The 22,158-nt window shown below is 40.0% G+C and overlaps 1 protein-coding gene across 7 annotated transcripts in view; it reads right to left on the bottom strand.

The window, feature by feature from the left end:
• CDK8 (cyclin dependent kinase 8) overlaps positions 1 to 22,158 on the bottom strand; it is an 83,968-nt gene that overhangs the window by 37,738 nt on the left and 24,072 nt on the right. For 4 of the 7 annotated variants that reach the window (XM_075083983.1, XM_075083963.1, XM_075084023.1 and 1 more), the window contains exons 2-4: positions 19,743 to 19,818; positions 7,482 to 7,592; positions 4,199 to 4,339 (exon numbers count right to left, since the gene is read on the bottom strand). In XM_075083983.1, coding sequence (XP_074940084.1) covers positions 4,199 to 4,339; positions 7,482 to 7,592; positions 19,743 to 19,818 — 328 coding nt within the window. The remainder of the gene's footprint in view (positions 1 to 4,198; positions 4,340 to 7,481; positions 7,593 to 19,742; positions 19,819 to 22,158) is intronic. The other 3 variants (XM_075083992.1, XM_075084001.1, XM_075084012.1) reach the window with 1 other exon arrangement.

Here is a 22,158-nt window from a genome sequence, read left to right as displayed (position 1 = left end):
AGTCTGAAAATCTGGGAACAAAAAATGTTTCATCATAGTGTCTCAGCTGCAGTACTACAAACAAAAGCTGTGAGATTTCCTCTGGGGTTTTTCGTTTGGGGGTGGTTTTGGGGTGTTCTTGGGGGGGTGGGGGTGTGTGTGGTAGCGGTGATATGTTTTTAAGCATTGCTGCACCATGAGAGCACTTTAGCTTCAGTGCAAAATCCATTATTAATTTAATATTTTGTTAATATACTATTAGTTTAAATTGCAGGCTAATCTTACTGTCACCACAGAAAACAGAATAGAATTTAGAATCATAGAATGGTTTGGGTTGGAAGGGTCCTTTAGAGGTCAGCTAGTCCAACCCCCCTGCAGTGAACAGGGACATCTTCAACCAGATCAGGTTGCTCAGAGCCCCGTCCAACCTGACCTGTAATGTTTCCAGGGATGGGGCATCTACCACCTCTCTGAGCAACCTGTGCCAGTGTTTCACCACTCTCACAGTAAAAAATTTCTTCCTTATATCCAGTCCGAACATACCCTCTTTTAGTTTAAAACCATTACCCCCCTCGTCCTGTCACAACAGGCCTTGCTAAAGAGGTAAAACCAGCAGAGTGGTGCTCATCTCTTAGGTGAGACTGAATCCTGACTGTGTGGACCGGCCTACTACACACTAAATGTCAAATAAAGATACACTTTGAAATGTTAACAGACACGGCATATCAATTGCCATACCATGCAAAGGGAGCTCTATTTTGAGCCCCTTACTTGAAGAAATTTTCCATGCACACTGCTAAGTCCATCCTCTCTTTCCTCATGCTATTGAGGAAGCTGACTGATGCAAACATATACAGCCAGTCTTCTGCTTTTGCTTATTTTTAGTGTGGAATAAGCACTTTGAGTACAGGAAGAAGTCCAATAGCTGGATATCATAAAGTGGAAAAAATACTAGGAAACTAAGTCAGCAAAACGCAGTATGTTTCAAGCATGCTTGATATCTAAATTCAAAATATTATTAAAACTATAATTGATGCACTTTGTGGTAATTACATGAAGTGTTCTTATTTCCTTCCTGCTACAGTCAGAGCATGAATAAACAACCTGCTTTCAACTGCTCTCAGTCATGAAATTAAAAAAAGCTGAAGAATATGCAAGTCAAATAAGAAATTTTAAAAGGACTGACATTTATTTGTTGAAAAATTTTACTGGCATATTTCAAAGAGTTAGGGAAAAGCTATATACTCAAGCACAGCACTGTGCAAAGATAAATATAATCAACATCTCCCTTGCTCTGATGGAAATGGTAAATTGACTTTCCCATAATCAGTGAAAGAAAAAAACAGAGGTAACGATTTAAATAGTTAAGTTACTGCTAAGATTTGTATGCATTTCTTTTGTAAATGACAAACCAGAACTAGAAAAAAAACAGAATAGACAATTACTGTCTTCCTACAGTTTTTACCGGTTCAAACAGAATATTCTCACTTTATACAAATCTTACATGAATTAAGATTCCTCAATTCCACCGTTATGAAAACAAATTTCAGTCTAAGTTTTTGTAGTTATAATAGCCATTAAATTTTACTGCCTGTTTTGTGGATGCTAGCAAGAAAGGAGTTACTTCATTGTCGTATTTTGTTTCCGATTACAAAGTCAAGATCTCAAAAAGCTCCAAAGCATTACCTACCTAAAAGCTAACTTCAAGACCCCTTTAAAAAAAACAACAACCAAAAACCAGAAAATTGCACTTAGATGGAAGACAACTACCTTCGCAAGAGATAAGGGTTTCTTTAAAGGGTAAGAAAGCTCATCCTATGAGAGATGTAGCAAAGAACAGATTTTTCTACTGAAGTACTATATTCTTTAGCTTCCTACCACCCCCAAGCACCATCACTCTCATAGCTAGTACCTGAAATGAAAGCAAGCACATTACTTAAGCAATTCTGTGTGTATCTGTACATATCTAAACATAGGGAAACTACAGCAACACCTATCATTTTAAAGGCACAGTAGGAGAAACATAATAGATCAGTCCAGGTATCCAATCAGGAGTTAAAATTGATGATTTAACACCAATATTCCCAAAGGCTAACATTACAGGTATCCTGGAACAGAAACCCACATATAAGAACAAGCATTAATGTCACTTATTTTGCTTTGGATCAGAATACACATGCTACTGAAGTCCCAACCTGCAAGCTTTACTTTGCACCAATATGCCCCTGTCTTGCTAAGACAAAACACTAGGTAGAATCCCTTCTGTTGCTCAGGCTGTTCCCAGGGACCCTCAAAGGAAAAAGCATCTAACAGAATTCTGTCTTTTCTCCTGCGTGAAACATGTGCCTTCTAAATTCATTCAGCTCAAACTGAATTGTTTCAAAACAACAAACCCAAAGGTTTCCATGGACAAGGCAGCACAGGCAGTCCCTGCACAGCTTTTATCAGATTCTCACCAACATGGCTTGACAAGATTCAGTGCGAAGACCTCTCAGACTCTGCCTCAAGTTTTCAGTCTCTTCCTCATATTATCAAAACATAGCCAATTGTGATGGTGGTTTTTCTGCTGGAAGAAAACTTCGTGCTGGACTGAGACCACCAACTCATTTCACATAGGTCAGAAAATGAGATGGTAATAGTTTTTCACAGTTGCCAACTTAAACTGTATTTGAGCTACAGACCTAGATGTGAAAGGCTCTGTAATAGGTTACCAATCTCCTGAGCCATCCAGTTAACAACATGCATAGTTTTCTTTTTAAACACAATTATGCTTAAACTCATAAGCTTTCTGAAACTGTAGAAAGTAAAACATAAGGAAAATTTAGATTCTTGATGACAGGTCATTTGTTTTCTGTATGCCTCTTAAAAATATACTGAAGAGTACTACTGCAGGCAGAACATTAGAGTAAGACATTATGTTTTGGTTTAAAACAAAGTGTGTCTAAGTAGTAACATGCACTATGTATTTCTACATTATGTTTTGCTCCCCTATTTCACAAGTCATGACAAAGCCACCACAATTGTTTTGACTTTTTCCCCTCAAAGCTGCGGCTTTTGTTCCATTTCTAAAACCAGGAGCAAATTAGAAACAATATCCACACAATTATTTTAATAAAGCAAAGCTTCCTTGCATTTCAGTTCTGAAAACATTACCTAAAGACAAATCTTTTCCCATCAGTTTTAACAGAGACTGGCACTCTGTAAAAGCATTTATTGGGCATGAAAATAGAAGACAAGTAACTAGTCATTGACTACGTTTCCAGGAACACTATTAAAGCTACTTCAAAGACAAAGTCGCTCTGGAAGAGTAATAAGGAACCCCGACTTACTGCACCCAGACATAGAACAGCACTGGTAACACTGACTCTTGGGAATGAAAGGTCAAACTAATGATATTCTCATGCATTAATGAAATCTCAGTAATTAGAAGCATCATATAAAGATAGTATCATACTTCAATAGCATTTTTTCCAACTTACTTCTAAGAATAAGAGCTACAGACAACTGGGTCAGGAAAACTACCCAATTTTAAGATAACAGGCAGAACCAGCTGAGCCAGCTACAGGCATATTTCAAAGGCAAATATATAAGCATTGGTGAGGTTCACCAGTTTAAAACATTTAATAGAATTTGCTGGTTAAGGAACACTAACTCAGGTTCAAAATGTTGTGCTTATACTGTAGTTTGGATAAACACTAGTTTAGTTGCAGAAGTCTTAAGAAGTCGGCATGGCTATATTTCTGCTAGATTTTAAATATTAGGAAAAGATAATGGCCTTCAGAAGTTACCTTCATAAGTAAAACTGATCATTTTAGGGAGTTCTTTTTTTCAGCAGGTTCTTACAGCCAATCATCCTCTCCCCCACCTACACACATGCCATATTTAGTTATTTATCTTGCCTGCAGTGGTATTACCAGAGGCATTTTCTGTACCTCAACATGCCTGTTATTTAAATGAACACTTTTAAAAATAGTTTATTTAGAAAAATCAAAAAAAGGCAAACAGCCATCTGATATACTTCACTGTCATAAGCATATCAGATCATAGCCAGCTTTTAAAGTTTGCTCTACTAAACAAGGCTGACTGCAATATAAAAATATGTATTTATTAGTACATGCCCTTAGCACAAAGGTTTTTGTTTCCCAGCCACTTTTCATAAAATACAATCCTTGCCCTCAATCATCGTCCCAGTGCTAAAACCCATTGCGGATCCACTTACCAAATCCCTGTGCAACACCCAGTTAGCATGCAGGTAGTGAATACCATCTAGGATCTGATATAACAGTGACTTCACCATTCCCCGAGGTAACTGAACTGGTTTCTTGTTTGCTTTAGAAGCCCTGTGAAACTTGATTATATGCTGTAAAGGGGAAAAAAGAAATTAAAATAAAAAAGTGTAATGTTTTGATCTACAGCATTAAACAAAAATATTGCCAGCAATTCCTTACATAGACTTCTTAGGTTTCTTTTTTTTTATTTCAACCTTTCATTACTCATTTTCAAAGCTAGAAACATGTACCTTAAGTACTAGAAAATTAATACTACCCAAGGTAAAGCAATCACTGTCCCAAGGAACTCTCTCAAAATGAAATCAGCAGTTGCTGGAGTTTAACAGTGGCAGGCAGCTAACCCCCACACAACTGCTCGCTCACTCTCCTACAGTGGGATGAGGAATACAAAACCAATACATACAACTGTTGAAGCAAATTCTCTTGCAGATCGCTGATCTTTAACAGTTTGGAGGTTTTAGGGATATTTTTCTCTGGGGGTTCTTTTTGTTAAGATAGGCTGATACCTTGTATATCACAGCACAGAATTAGAAGTGCATCATCTAACTCCTGTATTATTTTACTTTTGGGTTTTCTCCTACAGGAATAATGACACTGTAACATTCAACACCTAATGCCAGACAAATTCTTGCAAACTGTATTGGGACTTTTAAATGTTTAAATAAGAAGCCCAGATTTATTTCTTCTTTATTTACTATACCCTTAAAGCACTGTACTCTCAAAACAGATGCTGTTGACAGAGCAAAGCTATAAATCTGTCGATCTGAAAGTCAGCTATCAAGCCAGACACAGACAAAACCTTTAACAATTATAAACGCATACACAGGCAGTGATGTCTACTAACAATGCAGAGTCCAAAAGGATATGTTGTCTTAGCATTTGAGTGCCAGGTGCCACTACCTTCAATAGCATAAGGTGTGCCATAGTCATGGCAACCATTTCTGTGTTTGTCCTCTTTTGAGAGGTAATTGCTAGAACAAACTCTTTAATGCATTCACACTTCTTTTCTGTAATGGTTCACCCTTGTGTGGTCATCAAAACAGCCCTGGTGTTGTACATCCAAAACCTGGCATCAAATTTCTATCATGTGTTCTTCCTACATTCCTGAGCTTGCATACTCCAGGTGCCAGTTAGGTACCCAAGTACTTAAACCCCTTTGGGAGATTGCCTTTCCTCTCTTGCTGCAGCCCAGCTCCATACAGCTTGCCCTCCTTTGCTTCAGGCATCGAGCTTGGCTTTCCTGGGAGGAAAAGGCACATCCCTGCTCTGCCAAAAGGTAAAAATGGAGCACTGCAAGGAGGAGAGAAACATCGATGAAAAAATGACAGTCCTTGCCCAGTCAGCCAAGCACCAGGCGCACAAGCATCCCTAAGCTTGAGCCACAGGTTTCTCCTCCTCTCACCTCCCACTTCCACTGACTCCAAAGTAAATGTTATTTTTCATCCAGTGGCTGGGGAGAAATGAATCTTCAGAAACAGACAGAAAGACAGGTGGCTCTCCTGGAACTTTTGTTCCTGCTCTCATATACTCTACACCCTTTTCCCAGCCTTGTTTAAGGCCTGCTGCACTAGATATGCTCAGCACTGGAGGACTTGGTCCACAGCTGGCTCTCTGGGGCACAGAGCCAGCCCAGTTGCTGCAGCTAGGTCTCTTGCATCCAAATACAGTGAACAACCAAGAGCTGGTACAGCTCGGGAGTTCTGGAGTTTATACAGGTGTGTGCACATAAACATGAAGTTCAACATTGAGGGTCATTCCCAAGTTACTGATATTCAAACCAGTGTTTTAACAGGAGGTGATTCTGCAGTGATTTTGGTTAAGTATAAAGCAATGCAGGAATGTATAAATACAAACAATGACAGGCCATTGTTAGTCACAATCCTCCTAACAAATACATAGCCTTACAGCACATTTTGAAACAACAACAACGAAAAAAACAACCTCACACATTCCTAAACTCCTGCAGCTTAGCATATCATAAATATAGGGGAGCAGTGAAAGAATGTGCTTCTTTTTTTCCACACTAAAAAAAGCTTTACTCCATTTCCTCAAGGGTTTTTTTGTTTTGGGTTTTTTGTTGTTTAGGGGGGGTGGGGGGGGATGGAGCTGAGGTGTTTGTTTTGTGGTTTTTTTCTTTTTGGTACATCAGCCTTAAGAATGTCTCCGCTTTTCAGCTGTTTGGTAACACTCCTGTCTTAATTTTATTTTGGCAATGAAATCTCAATACCAACTATCAGAACTTCCAAGACATTGAACTGGGAAAAGATACGTTCAATTCAGCTTAGCTAAAGGAAAACTGACACACTAGTTCTTAGACAAATACTACTGAATTACTCCCAACTACAAGGTACACCATTTTCAAACAAAATTAGTTTTAATTTGGTTTGCACGTCTTAGCTGTCTGTCTACTACACACAGAGAAAAAACCTACTCATGATTCAGACTCAAGTCTTACATGAACACAAAACTTCCATCTCATTCCAAATTGCCTCTTATACCCTTTGATACAAATCTTAATATCTTTTAAAGTTAGTATTATAATACAATACTTGTTCCATTGAAACCAATGCTCAAAACATATGTCAGATTTAACTAAAGGCAAACACCTTTTTTAGTGAAGTAAAGCTTGCATGGAATTTTGGATTCTTTACAATGCTACTTGAATTTTTTTTTTAAAGCATTCCAAATGGATGTTAAGTTTACAAATACTGAGTTAACAAAGGAAAATAGTATATATCTTAAAACTAATTTACTTTGCCTTCAATGTGTTTCTATTTTAAATTTCAATTATATACAGTGGCATTACTCTCACTTTATGCATTCACAGATGACACGCAATGTAACTAAAACTCCAAACTGTCCTATTCAGCCAATAACTTAGTAATTTTTGAAAGGAAATCCACCCGCATAATCAATTACATTTTCCTGCACCCTATTTTATCTGTAATGGATGGTTATATCTGCATTAATTTAACTAGATTTCTAGCTACTGAGAGCTGAATGCAGATTTTTATCTTCTTAAAGAGGTCACAGATTAACTGTGTAGCATGCTTACCCAACATTTTCCATTGCTTTTCTTTTAGTACTGAAAATGCTTCCAAACAACACAGGGCAAAAAGCTATACTGGTTTTACATCAATGCATCTTCCCTGACCTTGTCCCTTTTCTGCAACTAAAACTCTAAGCCTGGTACCTACAAGCAATTCACCTTACCCAGAGGTCATGCTCAGCGTAGTCAAAGAGAAGCCACACTTTCCTGTCAGCATGAGAAAGAAACACCTTTTGCAGAGAAATGACATTTGGATGCTTGAGCTCCCGCAGCAACTGCAAAATAAAGAACGTCCACAACAGTTATATCCACACATCCAAAGCTGTGAAAGGGCTGGAAAGATGAATACTTTAATAGTCTTTGCTACATATTCTACAATACAAACAAGGAAAGTTGAAATCTGCAAGTCACAGAAAACAGCACATACATTTTTAATGAAAGAACCGGTCATTAGTTTGAAACCAAAGCTGAAAACAGGTCATAACTGCCCCCTCACCCCCACCCCCAGGCATTCACTTCCTATTCATTTCCTAAAAGTTTGTGTCTATGTAAGCCTATTATCCAGGATCAAGAAGACACTGCAAACAACCAGCTGTGGCATCTGCCCTTTCCCATAGGCTCTAATCTTTGATGGAGCTATTTGGAGTATCCAATTTTCTCCTGACTCCCAATTATCTGAAAACCCTGAATTTTGGTTGCAGCCATTCAAGGCTGAATGGGATGACTCATTTAGAGCCCATCAATGCAGTCAGATAAACCAAGATGTAGTTTGTAAGATGGAGTCAGCTGATTTACAAGGTCACCACTACCTACAGAAGAAGGTCCGACTCCCTCCTACAACATATATTACACCAGTTATATATCTCACAGAAGCTATCCACAAAAATGCTCCCAGTTCAGGAGAAAACTAATCCAGACACACAAAGACATTAATTTTTTGCGGAGTTCCTGAGCTGAAACTACTCACGGCACTAAAAGTGGACCCAGACTAGCAAAGGGACACAGCTAGGAGCAAGAGCTACTTTCAGCAGCGGTGAGCCATTAAACCAGCTCAGCTGCTTTACAAACCATAGCTTTAACCACCAAAAGGAAATTGTAGCTGAGATACATCACAAAACCTGAATGCAGACAGCATCAGTCTATTTGAGCTCTACTGGTCCTGTTACAATCATACTGTACTCACACAATTACTAAGAAACAAACAAAAACTTTATCTAAGCAAATTATTGTCAGGCATGACTTCCCAAGACTAGATGAATTCTTGCCAACTCAGTCTGCCAGGAATGATGACTTTTTAATAAAAGGAATGGCTAGGGTTTTTTAAAAGCCAAGGACAATTTGAAGTACTACTTGAACATAGAATAGAATATTAACTTCATTTCTGAGATTGAATCTATTTTCAATAAAACATAATTTTTCCACTACATAATAGAAGAAACAAGAAAATTAATTCCTTTTTGCTAATACCTTTGTCACACATAGTAACATTTTAGCTGCTACTGAGGTAGTAAAATGAGAGTGAATATCTGCACATTTGTTTCCTCTTTTCTATTTCATTTGAGACAGACTCCTATCCCTACTCACTGACCAGGGTTTTCAGTGTGGCATTTCTTGAACTAGAGGACCTAGCCCACAGAGCTACTTGACTTGAGAAGTCAAGTATGAGATCCATCAGGGAGGCAGAGGGTTGACGAGACAATGCAACATTACAAATCAGTGCAGAGGTAGTAGTTTCAGCATTGTAAACCTCTCTAGATTTGTCAAAGCATTACACAGAGGAATTTTAAGGCAGGATCTGCAAGAAGTATAGAACTCTGCAAATGCCTATGATTCCTACAAAGCCTAAGATCAGCATGGGGGAAACAAAGAAATGCTTATTTGCAATTTTTTATCAATTACAGGTGGGGACCATCTGTGGTAGGTTGACCCCAGCCATCAGCTAAGCCCCACACAGCCACTTGTTCATCCTCCTCTGTCAGATGGGAGAGGAAGAGCAAAAAAAAGCAAGAATATTTTTAGGTGAGGATAAGACTTTAGCAAGTGAAGGAAAGAGGAATTTAAAAATAAAAAAAAACCAAACCCTAACCAACAGAAGTGATGCAAAGGCAATCACTCACCACTTCCCACAAGCAGACTGATGCACAGCCAGTCTCCGAGCAAAGGCTACCTCCCCAAAGGGAGGAGGGGCAGAGTGGGAAAGAGAGAACACCTGGACACTGTGCAAGCACTGCTCAGCAACAGCCAAAACACTGGTGGGTTAGCCACACTGCTTTAGTCGCAAATCCATAAGACATCACCACATGGGCTGCTACGGAGAAGATTAATTGCATTCCAACTGGACCCAGTACAGCATCAAAGACCATCAGTGGGATTCAGCCTCTTCATGACAAGTAAGGTTATAGGGTATAAGGATACATTGCACCAGTCCATATAGTGAAGGACTTTTTGTTGAATCAGTATAAATTCCGAGGTTAAATTTATGCTAAACATTTTGATGGATTAACCATAGCCAGGACATTGCATGACAGTTCAGCAACTATGTGTCCATACCAAAGTTTTATCAGATTTCCTGTGGCCAGGTGACACACTTGCACCAGACAACAGACTACTCCTCGATCAAAGAGGCAAGATACTAGTTAGGGCTCTACAAAGTAATTATCCCCATAACCCTCCTTTCTGTCGTGTTTTAAGTCCATCCTACTTCTTGTTCCCCAAGTAGCAGCTATCACCCACTTTAAAAACACAACCTCTTCACATCAAATGTGATTCACTTTTTGATGGATCAAAAAATCAGTTGAAAAAGTCAACCATTTGATCCTCAGAGAACACACAGAGAACCCATCACCGAAGATGGTCCAGAATGTGACATAACGATGAGAAACTTTGAGTAATGCAGCAGAAGGGTTCCCTATCTGTAGAGCGAGGCAACACAGACATAATTCTCCTTTATTTGTGTTTGGGGTAGTCAGTCATGCCGACTTTGAGATTCACGGTATTCCTCCTGGTCTGCTAGATGACAAGCTGCTGCTTTTCCCTGTTTCCAAATCCTGCCAGTAGCAAGGTAGAAGTAATTGAGCACGCATTTCCTGCAGTCACAGACAAAGTTGTGCCCACACACAGTACAAACATGACCAGCCACACAGCCATCAGAGATAGAACAGCATCTTCTTTGTAGGCATCCACATAAAATTTGAACAATGTAACTGGCCTAGATCCCATTAGTCCACTCTGTCTAATCAGGGTTAAAGTTCACATACATGCACAGGTATTCGCAGGTCCCTCAGACTCAGGTGCAGACCTTAAATCTGTTCAGAATCCAAGCCCAGACACCATGGCCTTTCATCCATGTTCCAGCTCCAATGTCAGGTCTCTCCAGGTTTCCGTCTCCTCCTGCTTGCTGGTTCTGCATGCCTGAAGTTCACCCACAGATTACACACATGAACACCCACAGCTGTCCCTGGTAGCTCATCTTCTTCCTTTTCCAACCTTTCATCCTTCATCTAAACATCCCGCAGGAAGTTTTACACAGTCTCAGCAGCCCTCTCAAACACCCAATGGAACTTCTATCTTCCTATAAGATCCACAGCAATCTGCTTTCCCTTCTCATCCATTACGAGGCCCTGGCTGAATCTCTTCAGGGATACACCTTTGTGGCCCATTACCAGTGTTTTAAGAGTTCTGGCCTTTGGTACTGTCACCGACAGCAGCCGTTATGGTTTGTGCATCTATGTTTAGTATTGTTGCTATTTTTGTCTTTGCCTTTTATGCTGAATAGTCATTAAATACATATTCTTTCAGTCTGCTTTAAAAAAACTGAGTTTTGGTCAAAGCTAGACAGCCACAAGCACCCCAGTGAACAGGATGGCTAATATATATAAGCAAACATCAGAATAAGGAAATGATTGCTGCAGTGGTGACAGACGATCCCTATCTTGGAAAGGCTGAAATGCTCCAGGACAGCGATAATGCAGAGTGACAAACACAAATACTGTCTGAAGGACAGGAAGAGCTCATGCAGATGATAACACATCACATGGGCTGTAAACAGCTTTTCCAGCAACCTCATTCTCCACGAACCAGGCCTCTCTAGCCCATATGCCACATGCCTTTCCTACCAGATGACTTGTCTCGTGTCAAGCAGCTGACAGGTCACTGAAGACAAAGTAGTCCGCAAGAAAGCAGTCATAGTTTGACTCTCAGTACAATGCCTGCTAATGATAAAGGTCATTTTTTGGCCTAGTGACTCTAATATCTAATTGCTTCTGTCTATCCTAGTTCAATTCTATAGAATGCAAAAAGGAAGTAGACAAAACCTATGTGTTTGGCTCTCAGTAAATTACCTTAAATTTCACCTGCATATCACATGATGATTCAAATCCGTTTCTACAATCAGTCCAGTTTCCCTTAGTTGGTCTGGATGCCCCTTAAAGAAGGAAGACCCAACTGACCTTTAAAGAAATAGAAATCAGCAAATTATGAAGATTCTGATACATCTGGTTTGACTTCAGTGTTACAACCCCATGTTGTCCCTGGCTGTCTTGCCCTTGCTTTCATAAACACTGTCCACAACACGTCAAGCAAAAAAGCATCCCTATGTGCAAGTCCCAGGCTCATGCTACGGTTCCTCCATCTCCCTCTTCAAATGCAGAAATACTCACTCCATAGCCATGGGGCAGCTGGGGGACAGTAAATGAAAGTGTCCTAACGATGCATAGAATTGTTAAATTGCTTCATGAGCAAGGACAAAGTGGGGTAAAACAGGACATTATTAAATGATCAACAGCAGCATTAAGGCAGCCTGGCAAACTGTCACATAACTAAGGCAAATCTTTGCTTGCACAGGGACACTAACAATAATTACTTTTCAAACCAAATATGGGCTGAACTCAGCACAAGTCGTGACAAACATGATCTCCTTCCTCTGGTGATATTCCCACATTTCCAATACAGCTCTCCACCACTACAGACACTTACAATGAGCCAAGACACTGCACTGTAAGTGAGGATTTCTAGCTTTACTGCAAATATCATTCCACCCCTACTCCTGATGCTTTCTACTATATGTGGTCCACAAGGAATGTAACCTGGTAAGTGTTGCAATGCTATCGTGTTTACTTTTATAATCGAGCACAGTCCCATTTGCTAGAGCAATTGACCAGGTTACCTGGCCCAGAAGGAGTTTCTGACATCCTGTCTCAGGACATAAGCTATTTTAGAAAGGGCAACTCCATGCTCTCACTGCCTTCCTGTGAGTGCTATGCAGCACGTTTCTCCCAAAGCATAGGACAGTCAGAAAGCTGGCTAGACACGCAGCCATAGGCAATGTCAAGCAAAACATTTACTTAAGCAAAAATCACTGTTGTGTCATCTTGCTAGTTAGACAGTGTAAACTCGAAATCTAATCATCATCTCATGCTTCAGAAAGGCTCACATCAGCTCCACCAAGTGACAGAGCAACAATCAAATCATATAATAGCCATACCATGGCCTTAAGATGGAAAATGGGCAAATAAGGACTCGGAGCAAAAACCAGATAGTGACTGATGGAGAAAAAAGGGAATTTTCAGACCAGACGACGACTGACAAAGATTTAGTCATCCTGTAACATAAGATGCCAGTAGAACCAGTGCTACAATGGATGACCATATAGGCATTAGTGACACATTACCTGAAACATTATGTGCAATTCAGGGAAGATTAATTCCAACTGCAACAGGGCAAAGAAAGCCCAAGCCTACAACCCAGGGGAAGGGACAGCCTACTGCACAACAGGAAACCAGCAAGCCAAGCCAAAATCCTTACAGCCTGCCAAAATAAAGCGAGAGAAAGAAACCCTCTCTCTCTCTCTCTCCTTAAAATGAAAGTGGGAGGGAAAAGCTATTCTAACTGACGATATTATCATAAGTACAAATGGATATGAACAAGTCATGATTAATTTTGGCTTAAGTACTGAATAGTGCTTATACAATCATTACTAGAATGAGACTCAGGAACTGCCTCCAGAGATTTTTCTTTTCCTTACAAGTTTAACTTGTACTTTGCCAAATTTCTGAAGGTGCATTTTGCTTGTCTGCAACAGCAGGAGCAGAATACGACTGCAGAGATCTCATGCAATGCTATATTCATAAAATAAGTTCCTAAAAAAAAGTTCAAATCACTATTCTCAGTTCCCTGTTAAAAAAACTGGAGCTCTACTCACGTACTTTGAGCTTGTTATTTAAACTAAAAGCCAAATTTTATTACACAAGTTTTCAAATCCCAAGTTGGCCTAGCTGTTATCCAGTAGATTCAAGATCTGTTTGTTTCAATGTAAATATGATCTTAAAGTTTGGTATTTTTATGAGTCAGATATTCCACAGTACTGAAAAAGAACAAAATACCTGCTGAAAGTACATGCTGCTTTCCTTTCATAAGTATTCAAATGAAAGCTTACAAAGGCAATGTAACAGAATAAGTTATAATACTGCTCACTATTAATTTATTATGAAGCTGACAATACATTTTTGAAGCTCCATTTCTTCAGACATACAACTGTGTGAAATTCTTGCTTTATTTTATTCTTTTGTTTTTATTTTGAAAAGAAACCTGACAACACAAAATGTTGAGAGAAAAACCCTACGCATTTCTGTTTTTAAAGTTCTGTGGTTTCCAAAACAAATTAGTCTTGTGTGATCTACATACAAGTCAAAATTTATTAGCACCTCTTATGCCCAACCAAAGTATTAGTAGAGATATTATTAAAGGGTCTCTGAAAGTAAGGAGGTAGATGAAGAAACCAGATGAGACAGACACTGGATGTGAAGTTTGGTCAAATTCTGCTGTTCACAGAAAAGATTATGATACCTAAGGATTCAAATTTCTAAATTTCAATCAGCATTTTTGTCCCACTTTCACAGGACTAAAAATAATACTACTCTCCCTTTATGGAAAATGTCTCAAGAACACTGTTTGTAGCCCTGTAACACAGCTCAATAAAGTACTCACTCACAACTTCAATTTTACATACCATACTACATTTAAATTAAAGCATCTGAGAGTCATTAGACTTGCCAAAGAGGGTCAAATCAAACATTTGTCTTCCACAAGACCCTGACGCCTTTCACCACGTGGAGAGACTGCTAGGACACCGTTACTTATCTGCTGACACGAGGACTGTTGTGCTGGTTTTGGCTGAGAAAGAGTTAATTCTGTAGCGCCTGCAGTAGCCAGGGACCTTTCCAGCTTCCCGCGCTCTGCCACATGGGCAAGAGGCCGGGAGGGGCGGGGCCACAGCCAAGACAGCTGACCCCGCCTGGCCAATGGGATGTTCATTCCATGCCATGTGACGCCATGACGAGTACATTAATGGGGGCAGTTGGCCTGTGGGGGGGCGGTTGTAGCTCGGGGACACGCGGGTTGTGTTGGTGGTTCATTCCTCCTTCCCCTACCCGGCCCAGGTTTTGCACCTCTCTCATTGTTTTCCTTCCCATTGCATTATTGTTGCTGTTGTTGCTGTTATTATTTTAATTTAATTATTAAACTGTTCTTATCTCAACCCACGAGCTTTACCTTCCAATTGTATCCCGCATCCCGCCGGTGGGGGAGTGAGCAAGCGGCTGTGTGGGGCTGAGTTGCTGGCTAAACCACGACAACTGTACTCATCTAAATGATTTTTGTGTTTGGGTCTTGTGGGAAACTGCTTTCACTGTTAGTGTGGAAGGGACATGACAGCCCCCATAACCTGAAGAACCTGCACCCAAATGTAGTTCCTTATCACACAGCTGGTACTGGATCTCTTCCAGCAAGCACACTGGGACAGTCATTTATTGGTTCCTTACCAGGGCAAGATGTTGAAGAGGGTGAATCCTGGAGTCACCCCATTTCAGCTTCTGCCTCATGGGGTCCCCTCCAGCTGCTGCATGCTGCCTTTGTCATCCTCAGACTGGCTCTGAAAGAGCCCTTAAGCTCTTCCTCCATCCCCTCCACTGGCAGAGGGGAAAGAGGCCTGATAATCATGTAATGGCATGTTCTTGTCACCCAGGGCGTGGAAGGCCCAGTGTGCGAGGACCACCAATTAACCTCTACAGTGGCCTCCTCCACCAAGCTCAACTCAGCCAAGACCATTAGTCAAAAGCAGCACCCTTCTCACCTGTCCAGGGACACAGACCTGCTGCTCTAGCTCTGCCTCTCCCTCTCTACCACCTTCCAGCCCAGAAGCTGAAAGCCAGGGTGGCAGAGCTGTTGCGGAGGTGAGCAGGACTGCTGCTAAGGCCTTCCCCTTCAGGTAAGAGCAGTCATCCTCAACCAGCTATCTCTGCTTATTCTCATGCTGCCAGGGCACTGTAGGCCTGCTCCCTGCAAATCTGGCCAAGTTCCTGACAGCAGAGCTGTACCGGGCCCTGAGGCTCCTGTCTGGGAGACTAAAGTCAATACTTCCCTTTCTTTCATTAACACTCAGACATGTGAACATCAGGGTACAGGTCTGCTTTATACCCAACCCACCCCTGCAGGTTCCTACCACTTCCTGTGAGCCATGTTAAGCAACGGTGTGATCAAAGGATGGTTCAACTCAGCTTGCTCACACAACAGCAAACAAAACTGTTAGTTTTCCCTTTAGTGAAGATGAACTTACTCATCGTACAGCCACAGTGTCACTAGATCCAACACAGAGGACATCACTTTTTGTGATGACAGCCTGCATTTGTTATTACAGGAAACTACAAATTCCTAGGAATGCCCAAATGCCTCCAAGGCAGACCTAAACAGTGGAAATGAGGGAAGCCAGCTACTACTTATTCTGTAGTTTTCTGCCCCAGCTCCAGCAGACTCAAGGCTGTTTTAACTTGTACAAGCTAGCTATAGTGCTTGAAGGACACCACACAGACAGGAGACAGCCAGAGAACAGCATCATCCACCCCAGCTCTGCTTTGTCCCATTCAGCATTTCCATCAGAGTGCCTGCCACCATTACCTAGCAGTTCCTCTTCAGAGGCAAGTCACAAACTAATGCTATCATATAAAAATACGATGTAGTGTTTTTAGATACAAACAGGCTCTGTCAACCAAACCAGCACCAAAACCACAAAGCTACATGGAAGTCCTGCAAACTGTAAAAACAGAACAAACCAAAACCAACCAACAACCCAACTTCTCACGAGCCAAAGGAAGCATAGGCAAGTGAAGTACTCACAAACCCACTAAAACTGAGTGAAAAATGCTAATCAACAAGACAAATATCATTAAGTCACTTGATTACTTTAAAACTTAAGACTTTATATGGGAAACTGCCCAACCCAAAATCCTGAAGCTCTCTTTGAAACCTGGATAACTACACCAGCTTCCTACAGCATTGAAGAACTCTCCTGTTTTGTGAACTGTGAAATAGCATTTGCTGCACTACTCCAGGTGGATAGGCTGTAACAACTTTATTCCTTGTGATTGAAATCAGAAGGCGAGGAATCAAGTGTTCATGCTTGTATGTTTTGTATATTTTTATACAAATCTTGTCACCATTCTATCCCTCTCCTCTCCCATCTAATAGAAATCCAACTCTTGGTACAATAAGTGTAAGTTTTTATTGCCTGCTTAAATCCTCAGGAGTGAAAGTGGAAATCACAAAAAAGAATCCCAGGCAGCGCACACATCTGCAGAGAACAAGAGATGAGCAGTCGTATGTTCTGTTAAGGCTTTGAAAGAGGCAAGATTCACAAATACTTACCCTAACGGGTGAATGGGGGGAAGATAAGGAAAAAATGTAACACTACAACTACCTTGATATTAAAGATACTGATTCAGTTAGTATAATTAGCACAATAACTGTTAACTCTACCAGTTAAACAATTGGTTTACATGAAATAATTCAAAAAGCCCCTCTCATTTCAACAGAGTAAGAGAATAGCTCGGTTCTTGAACATTAGGTCTAAGTTCTCATGCTGCATGAAGTACTGAAACATAGAAAGTCTTTCAAACAGGTATATAGGTTGAGCTCATCCCATAATTGAGTTATGCGTTTCACTCAGGTCTCTGACCTAGTTCAAGCCTTTCCCTGTAATTGATGTATTTCAATAATTATTTTATTTTTCTGAAGATCTGACACTGCTCTTCAGCTCAAGTGTCTGCATCAAACAGATGTCTTAGAGTAGGCTATGGGCATTTTCAAACATATAAGCTACTCAATAGCCCAAAACTAAAGTTAGGCAGCATCATAAACAAGGCAAAAGCCATTGTAGAGTTATAAAAACAAGGGAGAGTTTCACTGGGATTTCTATCTAACTGTGCTCTTCCCATATAGTCAGAGTAAAATACACAAGCTTCAGCTCTCCAAAGAAACTGAAAGAAGGACATCTCATATGCAAACCAAGTCATCCTAGTTCCTCTTGACACCACCATGCTCATAAAATGCATTTACTGGAGTAGTCCAGAACACACTGTAACGAAATCTAGCATTCAGCCCTCACTTTTTAGGTATAATAATTTTATTAAATATATGTACAAATGACATCTTAGGGTACAACATTGCTGATTAACTCAGTAGCATTTTCATATATGCGTTACACATACTCACAGAATCAATATAAACAGTATGGCTATTACCCTCAATTTGATCCATCTCCATATGAGGTTCTTTTTCCTTTTACAATTTTAATTGACAGAAAGGGGAAAACTTCTAATTAACAGAATTAAACAACACATTTTGGAGAAAAAATTCTCCTGGTAACTCCAAACAGCAACATCAAAAGAATGGTAAGGAAAAAAGATTCCAACCCTAGAAGTCCATGGTGACTTATTAATTCAACTGCAGGAGAATTCAACCACAGTATCAGCAGTTGTAATCCTGGAAGCATAACTGGAACCAAAGTCAACAACAGCTCAAGAAACGCTGCTTCAGGTTATTCTTTCTATCCCTACACCTGCATTTGGGCCCCACTCCCCTCTCCTCTCGATGGCCGCTTTCTTGGCATCACTGGTGTCTCCAGTACATTCCCCTCCTTCCCCCGCTAACCCTACCCCGCATGGGTCCTGCATTGTACCGCTGTTGTCCTCAAAGGGTGCATGTCACAGCAGCTCAGAGGAATAAGAAAGCCTCCCTGCTTCTTGCTCATCTTCCATCACTACCTGGGACCATGCCGCCCAAGAGGAATGCCTACACAACACTCCTCACATCATGCAGTGAGGCCAAATCCTTCCCAACTGTCAGCCAAGTTAGTGATTCTCTTTTTGAACAGACAGAAATTGAGTTAGGGTCATATCCAGAGCAGAGACACCTCCCTAACACCCGTCAAGTTTCTCTTGCCAAATTCAAGCAGAACAAACTCTTCAACACTCTTTAGGTAAATCACTACAAAAAGACTAACAAAAAATTTTCCCAAATCCCTCTGAAATGGTAGCTGACACTTCCTAAAAAGCATTCAGCCTGAGGCAGTTACAGTATTGGGAAAATTTCTGCCAAAACTGTTGAAATATCATTTAAGACCCCATTTCCAGCACCTTTAGAGTTCAGCATTGATGTCTACAAAGGCAGGGAAGCTCAGCTGTCATCAATGGACAGGAAGAGCTTCTCCTGAAAAATATTCTTTGTGCTTTGTTTTTTTAACCTCACTCCATTCAAGAACTTACGTGTTTGAAATCACAAAGCCAACTAGGAGTTGACAGAAGTAGAAAAGCCTGGTACTCACTTCAATCAATAAAAATGAGATGAGGGTAGGTATTGTTTACACTCTAGAGGAATATAGACTGAAAATAAAGCATTCTCTTCCCACACACACACAGAGGTTACATGCATTTCCTTTTAGTAAGCAATTCTAGTTGAAACATTTCAAGAAAAATAAACCCAAGCAGCAGTATAACATAAGAACATCCAACAGTCAAACTTCGGAATATCTGTTTTACCAGTATTTCTTTGGAAGCTTGTCACAAACCATAACTAGACCACGTTATTCACCAGTTTCTAACAACATGGAATATACAAATATAAACCTGAATAACCTAAGGAAACATTTTATTAATATTCATGGGTGTATTACAGCCTCTGAGGCAACAACAGTACCAGTTTAGTTTGATGTCTTAACTTTAATAGAAGCTAACTTGTTTTAATCATACGAGCCAATAAGAACTAACCTCTTTAGGAAAATAACTGAAGTGCGCATGCAAGTCATATCAAATGCATCACTTAAGCCACTGACTCTAATCATGTTTTTAAACTGCTGCATTTGAAATTAATCTGCCCCAAGGCAGGCAGTAAATTGTAACTTAAAAACACTGTCATTTTATACAACAAATAACAGGTGCACAAAATCTTTGATGCATTTGTACTTATTTTATACCTCCATGATAAAAATACAGCACACACAGTAGAATAACATGATTCAGCGAACAAAAACCAGCATGCACTCCGATCAATACTTTTAATAAGTCTTTTTGCTAGTAGAAAGAACTAGTGTTACTTACTGCTATTTCTCTGCATGCAGACATAGAAATTCCAGTACCTTCTATTTGCTTTAAAGCATAATCTTTATCATCTTTCCTGTGAAAGAAGAAAAGAAGTTTTTTTAAAAAAATTGCACCATGAATTCAAAGTGAGCTCTTCACCACCATTCAGAGAACAGTCTCTAATTAATACAAATTCTGCATCTTATTTTCTTTTGATTCTTTGCTAGCTTAATATCTGGATACCCGGCTAAACCATAAGCTAACTAAACCACCTTGATGAAGCCAAAATATAAATTTGCTCTCACTACATGAAGAGGGATTTAAATTTTTTTTTTTAATTCAATGATCGACATTTCTTCCATACCTTCCTTCTCTTAAGAAAAAAAGTTAGACTTATTTCTAGTATATGCTAAATGTTTACTAGGGGTATATCTCCCATAAATGTATTACTCTAGGACACAGCAAATCTTCCCTGTATTTTAATGAATTCTTGAGTAGCCCAGAAGCAACATCACAGTAACATCTTGTCTCTTCTTTCCTCTAGGTCACAGAACGCATCCTAAAATTATGTTTCTACCAAACTAATAAAACTACCAAGACTGATACAAAAGCCACAAGGTATCTGTGCAATCTCAAGAATCCACATGAATGTTTGTTCAGCTTTAAACATGTGTAACACCTAAAATCACCACACAACCCCCCTTACTTAAACCAGTATGTACCTTACAGTCATCTATTTAAAACGCAAGCCTATTAGTAACTCCAGTTACCAAAAGCAAAATGAAGAAGAGAGACACTGCAGCTGAAGACAAAATTGAACTCTTGCCCATCCTCAGCCTCAAAGCGCTCAAACTTTTAAGAGACAGAGTGCTTGTCTTTCCCACTTGTGGGCTGGCATCCACAGCACTCCTGGAGGACATAGTACTTAACAGTATTGCCTTCAATAACTAGAGTGCTCATATAGCCCCAAACCACCAGGTTACATAAGAATCCTTATTAATTTTTAATGAATCCAGCTTTCACAACTGTGAAGAGCTCCCCTTAAAAGAGAATAACTCAAACATCCTTAAGGCAAATAAAACAAAATGTAGTTAAGCATTTAAAAAGTATACACTTGTTTCCTCCAGCTCGCAATAAACGTCTGCAAGGCTTTGAATTGCTGTATTCCTACCTGAAACACACTTTCCCCTATTCATCACTACCTTTTTAATCCCTCAAATTATCAGGTTCTGTCCAAGAGGTTCAAAGACAACCCACTGTTAGCAATACCCTTTCAAAACAGAGAAGAAAAAGTGGGAGATTAATGGACAAAATCTGAACACAGTTAATGAGGAGGAAGAATGAAACAGCGAGTGGGCGAGAGCAGATTTCAGTAAGAGGGCAATTACATAGATTCGGCAAGATAGAAGGGGGGGAAAAGATACAGGATCTGACACAAACAGGAGAAAAAAAGAGTAGGGAAGACAATGACAGAAGGCACTAAAAAGCTTCCACATAATCAAAACCTAAGGCTTCCCTGTCTGGACGAGAAAGAACCAATGCTGAGCACAAACTCATACAAGACCAAAACAAGGTGGGAATAGGGAACAGCAATCACCTATTTCTTACCTTAGAGGAAAACAAGCTGCATGAAGCCCCAAAACAGAAGAGTATTAAGCACATAATTAAACTGTGCAACTCACACCGACACAATATTATAGGGATCAAAAGTATAAATGGATTTCAAATCAAATTATACAAATTTATGGTAGATAGGGGAGTTACGGACCACTCCGTGAACAGCTATTGAATGCAACCTCAATCAGCTTTCCAGCACAGAGATTTCCTGTGCTGCTGATGGAAAAAGTAACAGAGACATTTTCTCAGCTAAAAATCATTTTACCCTCTATCTGCCTTAGCTAGCAATGGCTCACGGCCATTTCTGGATACAAATATGAAGCAAACGGGATTGGACTAGAGGTTATTCTCATTGCCCTGTGTGCTCATCTACTTAGTTTGAGGTGTTTGGAGAGATCCTTATTTCATGAGGAGTGCCCACCACACAACTGCTACTGTTACAAGCATTACCACTGACAGACTATGGAGCAAAATGGGTCAGACTAAAGGTTATTCTCATTGCCCTGCTGCTTATCTGCTTAGATTTCAAGGCACCTGAAGGAGAATTCAGCATAACAAGAAGTGCTACCACACAACTTGTATTACTACAAGATTTTTTGGTAGCGCTATCTACAATGAAGCCTGCCTTACATTTAAGATTTTACAACTATTTTTAATTGATCAAGTTTTTGCCAAATTAAGTCTGGACTAAAATTTTCAATACCAGATGGCAGACTTTCTCTGGAGATTTTTAGAAAAAAATACTTCAGCTGTTTCCTAGAACAAAACTGGAAGAACACACTTTCAGTTGTGTACGTTAAGTCTTTTACAATCATGG

This window comes from Phalacrocorax aristotelis, chromosome 1 (assembly GCF_949628215.1).
Source record: "Phalacrocorax aristotelis chromosome 1, bGulAri2.1, whole genome shotgun sequence".
NCBI classification, from domain to species: domain Eukaryota; kingdom Metazoa; phylum Chordata; class Aves; order Suliformes; family Phalacrocoracidae; genus Phalacrocorax; species Phalacrocorax aristotelis.
Note: the sequence above shows the minus strand (reverse complement) of the source record. Positions and strands in the feature narration are given on the sequence as shown.